Source organism: Bolinopsis microptera, chromosome 7, assembly GCF_026151205.1.
Source record: "Bolinopsis microptera isolate Bmic1 chromosome 7, MBARI_Bmic_1.0, whole genome shotgun sequence".
Lineage (NCBI taxonomy): Eukaryota > Metazoa > Ctenophora > Tentaculata > Lobata > Bolinopsidae > Bolinopsis > Bolinopsis microptera.
The window spans coordinates 18,029,198-18,038,705 of record NC_087078.1 but is presented as its reverse complement, the minus strand read 5'-3'; the positions used below and the strand labels follow the sequence as shown (position 1 = coordinate 18,038,705).

Here is a 9,508-nt window from a genome sequence, read left to right as displayed (position 1 = left end):
TTAATTGTAGTATAAGATCTCCAGACTGAATTCTAACTGTACTGACCTGGACCACCAGTACATGGAGAGGAACTGAATTCTAACTGTACTGACCTGGACCACCAGTACATGGAGAGGAACTGAATTCGAACTGTACTGACCTGGACCACCAGTACATGGAGAGGAACTCCCAGTCTCCAGACTGAATTCTAACTGTACTGACCTGGACCACCAGTACATGGAGAGGAACTGAATTCTAACTGTACTGACCTGGACCACCAGTACATGGAGAGGAACTGAATTCTAACTGTACTGACCTGGACCACCAGTACATGGAGAGGAACTTCCAGTCTCCAGACTGAATTCTAACTATACTGACCTGGACCACCAGTACATGGAGAGGAACTCCCAGTCGTCTGATTCGTCAATGAGGGTTACGGGAGTCTGGCCAGTCCCACTCTTGCCTACAATCTTCTTCTTGCTCAGGCAAGCAGCACAACCTGAGAGAGGTGATATTTTAGAGATTTTGTGTTGTCAACAGTATTGGGAACAGTAACCTTGGGAACAGTTACCTTGGGAACAGTTACCTTGATAATCTGAAAAGAGTGGTTTCTGCATTTGGGACACTAAACATTGCCAACAATCTGTGAGATATTAACAGGCTGGGCTCATTTAATAACTGTAACCAGTTGTGCAAAAGTATAATGTAAGTTTAAACCTGTCGGATAATCGATCTCGTCCTCAATTATAACAACCGTCTCAGCAATACTCTCCTCCTTCTCTTCCTTCTCCTCGGAGATGAGAGAGTTTTTATCACTGTCCTTCTCATCCTCAGCATTGTCTTTTCTCTGTGTCAACTGTGCCATGATCCAGTCAGGATCGAACGGTTTGAAATCTTTGATGATGTATTTTCCCACTAAAGGAGTAAACCCATTAGGTCGCTGATCTAGGAGTCTAATGTTGATGGGAGGTTTGAAGTTGTTCTCCTGAGGGAGAGGACAGTCGAAATAGTGAGCTGTTTGGGGGAAGTTGGGGTTGTTTAACACATCGTCAATGTTAGGGAGAATTAGGATTGCTCCTCCGCATTCAATCTCCAACCGCGGGTTAATAATAGGTTTTCCACTCCAGAATTTGAGATGACGCAACCCCCAGCTGAGAACCTGAACGGTTTGTGAGGGTGTTACCGGCGTTGGTGGTGTTTAACTTGTGATTTATCCTAAACTACTTAATGAGACTGAACTGGTTTGGATTGGTTAAATAACCGGTTTTTATAAATCATGACTTAAATACATTTGCGATACCTTCTGCTTTATATCTTTGATATCTATACGATGTCTTCTGCTATATCCAACTACGAGATTGAAGATCTCTATTAGCAGTAAGCGACAAGCATAAATATGTAACCATTAACCATGCATAGTTTGGTTAACCACCTGGGAACTAATTTGCCACAAGCATTTATTTGCAGGTCAACACATTCCTGTACAGAAATACTTCCAGAAAATATTCATAATGCGCTAACAATTGGCCAAGGAATAAGAATTTTAGTGCCCAAAATTTGGACCCTAATTGGTGTCAAAAACGCGAATTAAATACATAATAATGATTTTAGTCTCTAGTGGTCTATAGGGTTAGACGGGTTCCTGCTAGTATTCATAATGCGCTAACTATGGTATTAGTATGCATATTCGTTAAAGGAAAACAACTCCATCAAAATCAAAACGGTACCTCAATTCTTGTCTGCTTGAGTATGGGTCTGATGCCTGGAGGAACCTGGAGCCCCGTACCGCTAGGGTGGGGAGGTGGTACAAACGGTATGTCCTCGCCCTTTACCGTCTGCCAAATAAAGTAGTTGTAACTGCATGTTGTAACGTTTACAGGTTCATTGTAAACGTGAGTTAACTAAACTTACACCACTTTACACTAATACAAATATCATCGTCATTAATCTTGAATATCTTGAGAGCCCGTATACTCTATCAATAACAAAGCCCTGTTAGCTGACTCTATTAATACCAACATATAAACTAACAGTTTACATATAATATAAACAAACTTATAGATATAAACCTGGAATATCTCAAAAGCAGCAAGAATATCACCGTGGTGTTCCCCGTTTGTGTATACAGGGTACCACATCATCCGGCTGACATGATAGTTCTCTCCAAAGAAGGGGTACGGCTGTAGGGACGATACTCCCACCGGCACATCTGCCTAAGGGATTCATCTCTTGAAACTTTAAGCTGGACAACTTATACCGTTAGTTCTTTTTTATAGTTAGTTTCTTGCTCTTAGTTTTAATCTAGATGTGTACGTTGGAGAAAACGGAAAACCAATTAGTAATTTATTCCGTGACCGATTTGCTGTGTGAATTATACTATTTCTAATAGAGTTGCGTAAATTTACACGCGTGATAACTTAGCATTAACAATGAACATACAATATCTAGTCTTGTCAAGAGGAATTTGTATAATTAGTGAGGGACTGATGTAAACGAAGTGAAATAAGAGTTGTTGCTTACATTAGCTCCATTGTGCCAAATAGTGATGGTGACTGACGGCAAGGAGTTCCTGACATCGTTCGTGTTTCCGTTTATCGTTATACCTTGGTGGATTGCAGTCAATAGAAAGATTGATATCGTGTGATATAAAAAGGTCATTTAGGTGGTAATATGATTATTAAGGTTGGATTATCATTGTTATTGTTAAGATTTGATTATTATGTCTAAGATACGAATCACGAAGGGGGTGTTCATTTGAAACTCAGCATCAGAATATTCAATTTTATTCAAATAAAATTAACTCGTTTTCTTTTTCCTTTGAAAATTCATGGGTCTTGCCTTTCAATGCAATTCCTAACTGAACTGAAAGGTTTTTTCTTCAAGGGATCACCCAGTTTTGCTGGGTACTTAGTTTTGCGTTAGAATCATTTAATCACAATATCAGATAACCGGTAGTGCAAATCGTTTCTCGCAAAATGGAAAGATGTCAAGTCGAGCTTAAATGCCTTTATAAATTCCACTTTATTTCAAGAAATACTGTCTCAAGATTTGAAAAATATCGATATTTTCGCACACCGATCACCTATTAACCATTCCACCTTAGTTCCATGATCATATATCCTAAACGAGTCGCGATGAATCATCAGGTTGTCTGATTGATTAAATATTTGGAGTTAAAATGGGATGTGCTGAGGTAAGTGACTTGCGGAAATCAGACGAATGAGAATTAGCGAAGGAAACTACAGTAAAGCAATCGACATGATCTCTTCACAACTACAAAACTCACCTTTAAACATGAAGGACTGGTCCCACGTAGGTGATAGCTGCTTCTTTATGGTACGAGTAATGGCAGTGTGTCTCCAGCAACTCACCACACAGTACGCGTTTATAGTTCCATCCACCTCCGGGCTGCTCAGTTCTCTACCTGTTAGTCACAGGTGTCACAGGCTGTGTCACAGGCTGTGTCACAGCCTGTGACAGTTTATGTGTCACAGCCTGTGACAGTTTATTTTTCAATTACTGGATTAGTAAAAGTGAGATATTCCTATTACCTTGGTAGATGTGTGTCCGTACTTCGTATGTGTTAACTTCAGGGAACTCTAGTACCATAACCGGGGGTACTAGAACCTGTGCGTCTTCATTCCATACCTGATACCAGTACAAAGTTTAACACTGAACACATCCTCTTTTATTCCAAATGTCTTAACCTCGTTATTTCATACTTAACTCTTAAACCACCATATCTCTTACTCGAAATTTCAAGATAGGTATGATAGAAGCGTTTCGATCCTTCAATGCATCAGCAGAAATGTTGCAAGTCTAAAAAGAATAATATACATAACATATATATATAATCATGATCAAAGAGAAATTAACAGATCTCGCAGAAAACCTACCTCGAAGCAAACAGGTCCAGCATTTCTGCTGTTCAACATGCGTCTCCAGCGGCGTCTCCGGACAATGTCACTGTTCATCTCCCCGCTGTGGAACTTGCTCTGGAAGGTTTTAGCGTAGTCCCAGCCTCCAGTCTCAGCCACTACTTCCTGAGAAATGGGATGTCAGAGTGGATTATAGTTCTTGAAGGACTCTCTTGAAGGGTAGAGTATCAAAGAATTGGTGCAATGAAGGGGCTCACTAATTTAATTTCCTTATATCATACAGTGAAGCGGCAGTGTGAACGATCAAACTCACTACGGAGAAATCAGAATACCTATATTTAACTTTAACTCAATCTAAATGTTCTCACAGCAACAGTGGGGATGACAGTATCACCAGTCTTGACTCTCTCCCTAAGCCAGAGTCTCCTCCTACAGTAGTGGTAGGGTTTGAAGGAGGAGGTGAAGTCTGCCGAGTCTACTTCCACTGCGTACTGCCAATCTGAGTGCGGGGAGGGTGTCAGTCAATTCTTATTTTTATCTATGTCTATCATGGTAACAATATTTAAATATGATGCCCCGTAGTATGATACCAGCAGAACTTTTTGAAAAGGATGCGAATTAAACTCACTATCTCCATCGCCGGGTTGGTTGCTGTCAATACTCCAGTCGGTTTTGTTCTCCCACCCTGGAGGCATCTCGTCATTCCAGTTTACCTCCTCCATGTCCGAGTTCATCCATACTTTCTTGGCAGAGCTCCAATTTTTACCATGTTCCCTCAAGTCCACTTCGAATATCCGGTCAGTATATTCGTTCATATTGTAGTCTTCTGTCACCATAGAGCTGCAACATGCAGGTTGTCACTGAATAGTGCTCTTTCATCATTGCAGCGACTAAAACTCAATAAGAAAACTATAAAACAAGTAGCATGTTTAAAAAGAACCTGAAGTCGAGGGAGACCTGCCACTCTTCTCCCCATTCCCATCCTTTAGGTGGTATAAATGCAGCTTGTGGCAGTGCAATCTGTGGAGTCGTGTGTCATTTCAATCAGATACAGCTATTAATGATTTAAAGTAATCCGCAAAATTTAGGGCGTCTAGCATGTTCGCAGAAAACGATATGGGTGATTTAATTTTGAATAGGCGTGGTCTCTAATTACAATTGAAGTTTAAACTTTTGGTGACCGAATTCTCAAATTAATAAGCACAGCTGTATGTCATCTGAGCAACAACTCTCAAATATGAAACATGGCGATGTTGTACGACCCACTGCATGTATACTGACTTTGCCTCCCCCCCCCTCCCCTTTGCCCCCCCCCCCTAACCTTTCCATCAGGGTTAGAAAACTCAGGTCTAGTGAGACCCTTGATACTCCACGTGGTTCCCATCACCGTCTGGTTCTCAAAGGTCTCCGCGTACACGGTGATCCTACCATCAGAGGGGATATCGTAATTCCAGTACTCTTCTTCAGTTCCAAACCAGCCGAAACACTTCAAGAGGCAAGCTGTTCTGTCCTCCTTACTTCCCAGGTACTGAGAGTAAGAGCTTGGTAAGCTTTTATCTTGAATAGATAAATTCAGAAGAACATGAATGTGGTATATATACCACATTCATGTTCTTCTGAATATATATAAGAGTAACAATATATATAAGAGTAACAAGGAAGGAATTATTCGTGAAAGAATTTCGCATTTTGATCCAAGAATATGTCAAGTTTTGACATTCCAAGTGCTCACCCTCATCTGTATGCTCCGGAACTTGCTACAAGCATAGCCAGGGTTCCGTCTGTGGAACAGGAAGTGATGGATGGGAGCTTTGAAGTAAGCTATCCGCTCACCGTTTGATATCATCCAGACCAGAACGTCGGGGATTTGCGTCTGGGGCTCAGTGAACGCGTCTTTTACTGAAAATTAAGTTACATGATCAATGTAAGTTACTTTTAGTGTCGACCTAAACATTGCTGGACTTAAGTGACTTGTCATTGTTACATTTCTTACCATTTATCACTGGAACTGGTTTACAAAAACACAGCTATAAGTACCAGAAAACCTAAAAGAGTGATATATTTATGTAAACAGAACCCTCAAAACTTACAAGGAATCTTCAGTTCACAGAGTGATATATTTAGTAAACAGAACCCTCAAAACTTACAAGGAATCTTCAGTTCACAGAGTATATTTAGTAAACAGAACCCTCAAAACTTACAAGGAATCTTCAGTTCACAGAGTGATATATTTAGTAAACAGAACCCTCAAAACTTACAAGGAATCTTCAGTTCACAGAGTATATTTAGTAAACAGAACCCTCAAAACTTACAAGGAATCTTCAGTTCACAGAGTGATATATTTAGTAAACAGAACCCTCAAAACTTACAAGGAATCTTCAGTTCACAGAGTGATATATTTAGTAAACAGAACCCTCCAAACTTACAAGGAATCTTCAGTTCACGGAGTCTATATTTATGTAAACAGGACCCTCCAAACTTACAAAGAATTTTCAGTTCACAGAGTGATATTTATGTAAACAGAACCCTCAAAACTTACAAGGAATCTTCAGTTCACAGAGTGATATATTTAGTAAACAGAACCCTCCAAACTTACAAGGAATCTTCAGTTCACAGAGTCTATATTTATGCAAACAGAACCCTCCAAACTTACAAGGAATTTTCAGTTCACAGAGTGATATATTTAGTAAACAGAACCCTCCAAACTTACAAGGAATCTTCAGTTCACAGAGTCTATATTTATGTAAACAGAACCCTCAAAACTTACAAGGAATCTTCAGTTTACAGAGTGATATATTTAGTAAACAGAACCCTCCAAACTTACAAGGAATCTTCAGTTCACAGAGTGATATATTTAGTAAACAGAACCCTCAAAACTTACAAGGAATCTTCAGTTCACAGAGTCTATATTTATGTAAACAGAACCCTCCAAACTTACAAGGAATCTTCAGTTCACAGAGTCTATATTTAGTAAACAGAACCCTCCAAACTTACAAGGAATCTTCAGTTCACAGAGTCTATATTTATGTAAACAGAACCCTCCAAACTTACAAGGAATCTTCAGTTCACAGAGTGATATATTTATGTAAACAGAACCCTCAAAACTTACAAGGAATTTTCAGTTCACAGAGTCTATCGTAGAACGCCCAACTAGCCTTCATATTGGGTATCTCACTTAAGGCTGTTTTTGAGATGTTCCCGAGCTTGAAATGGCGGAGCTGCCGCACTTTTTCGTCCAAATTGGTATGCACCGGTGGTAATTCTGGGAGTTTTAACCTGAAATTTGTGTGTTCAAAGTAAAAGAATACTGTAAGTCTAAAGTGTAAATGAGAGCATTTGAAGATCACGGCTTATGAATTTAACGAAGGTTTTGTAGATATGACCTAGTATTTACAAATCAGGTGAGACGGTGACACACTAACCCGGAAACATGTGAAGAATGGACACTTACAAACAATCAGCTGAAAGTTCTTTCAATGTCCTTTTCATAGCTTGTTTCACCTCTTTTTCGTCAATCTCTAGCTGAAACCATTAACAGTGGACTAGCTTGATAAGTCGTTATTGAATAACAATATGGTTTTAATTTATCCGAAATAATTTTGTCTCATCTTTCATGTCAGTCATTTTTACATTAACATATTATGGTACTCCAAATGCAAAAAAGTTTCCTAAATTCTCCAAGGATTTTGTTTTTACATACCTGTATAAGGTCCTGCACCTGTTTCAGGTTCTCCTCGAACTTGTACAGTATCCTCTCCAGTATGTTGAGAGCATGTAGCCGGTAAGTGCAGTCCTCCCACTGACACGGAACTAGACACACTGGCCGACCTGGTACATCCGGTTATTGGTCACTGTTAAATATAGGCAAACTGACACTTGGTCACTGTTAAATATAGGCAAACTGACACTTGGTCACTGTTAAATATAGGCAAACAGAAACTTGGTCACTGTTAAATATACCTAGGCAAACTGACACTTGGTCACTGTAATGTAGGCAAACTGACACATGTTCACTGTTAAATATAGGCAAACTGACATTTGGTCACTGTTAAATATAAGCAAATAGACACTTGGTCACTGTTAAATACAGGCAAACAGACACTTGGTCACTGTTAAATACAGGCAAACAGACACTTGGTCACTGTTAAATACAGGCAAACAGACACTTGGTCACTGTTAAAATATAGGCAAACAGGACCAATTGGTCCACTGTTAAATGTAGGCAAACAGAAACTTGGCACTGTTAAATATAGGGCAAACAGACACTTGGTCCACTGTTAAATACAGGGCAATACAGACACTTGGTCACTGTTAATGTAGGCAACCAGACACTTGGTCCTGTTTGAATACAGGCAAACTAGACCACTTGGCACTGTTAAATGTAGGCAAACAAGAACACTTGGGGTCACTGTTAAATATAGGCCAAACAGACACATGGTCCACTGTTAAAATACAGGCAAACAGGGACACTTGGTATTGTTTAATATAGGCAAACAGTACTTGGTCACTGGTTAATGTAGGAAACAGAAACTGGTCACTTAATTGGCAAACAGCACTTGGTCACTGTTAAATAATAAATATAGGCAAACAGACACTTGGTCACTGTTAAATATAGGCAATCAGAAACTTGGTCACTGTTTAATTGTAGGCCAAAACAGACACTTGGTCGACTGTTAGAATATAGCACACAGACACTTGGTCACTGTTAAATATAGGCAAACTGACACTTGGTCTACTGTTAAATATATGCGAACGCCGAGACAGCACACTTGGTCACTGGTTAAATATAGGCCAAACAGTTTAACAGACACTTGGGTCACTGCAAATATAGGCAAACAGACACTTGGTCACTGTTATATATAGGCAAACAGACACTTGGTCACTGTTAAATATATGCGAACAGACACTTGGTCACTGTTAAATATAGGCAAACAGTTAACAGACACTTGGTCACTGTCAAATATAGGCAAACAGACACTTGGTCACTGTTATATATAGGCAAACAGAAACTTGGTCACTGTTAAATATAGGCGAACAGAAACTAGGTCACTGCTGAACGATTAAGATTACGAACAGTAGGGAGAAATTCTTGGATGATTGAGATCAAGGCTAAAGTACATTTAAAAAATGTATTAAAAAATGTATTATTATTTTTATTAAATTTGCTTTAAACACGATAAACTTACCATCGTCCCAGTTACAGTAATAGTACTTGGTTCCATCGAACATTGGCTGAGAGGAAGCAGTGAGAGAGTTGCTGGGAGTGTTGTGCTGCTCATGCTGTTTCCGTAATCTCCGATTGAGACTTCAAACTGGATAGCATGGTCTCCTTTCTCTACCATTGAGGCTTCTATAAATCCGAATAACATGATAAACTGCTTCCTGTTCCCGAAGCTCTGCAGATATCAAAATTTATTCATTTTTCAATTTTCATTATATCTTGTCAACAGAATATGAGCTTAATGAAAGTTCTGATGGGAAGAGTCTTAGAGTCAATGCAGTGTTTGTGTGTCTTTGAAATTCAGAAGATCGGCCTTAAATCGATCCAATCTTGGTTACATGTTTCATATTTTGATGGCAGTAACTGTGAAATATTGGAAGACAATTACTACCCGCCAAGTTAAAAGTTAATTGAGCTCACCTCAACTTT

General features: G+C 39.4%; 1 protein-coding gene across 1 annotated transcript; it reads right to left on the bottom strand.

Moving 5' to 3' along the window:
- Window positions 1-9,200, bottom strand: LOC134818774 (myoferlin-like). The gene is made up of 18 exons (XM_063828419.1): window positions 9,071-9,200; window positions 7,559-7,686; window positions 7,310-7,380; window positions 6,968-7,134; window positions 5,591-5,757; window positions 5,180-5,386; window positions 4,799-4,878; window positions 4,487-4,698; window positions 4,227-4,357; window positions 3,877-4,023; window positions 3,532-3,628; window positions 3,267-3,404; window positions 2,501-2,583; window positions 2,050-2,193; window positions 1,708-1,815; window positions 698-1,139; window positions 359-479; window positions 1-202 (listed from the first exon to the last, which is right to left on the bottom strand). Exons 1-18 carry the CDS (start codon window positions 9,198-9,200, stop codon window positions 1-3), a joined length of 2,775 nt encoding a protein of 924 aa, XP_063684489.1.
- Between the last annotated feature and the right edge of the window lie 308 nt (window positions 9,201-9,508).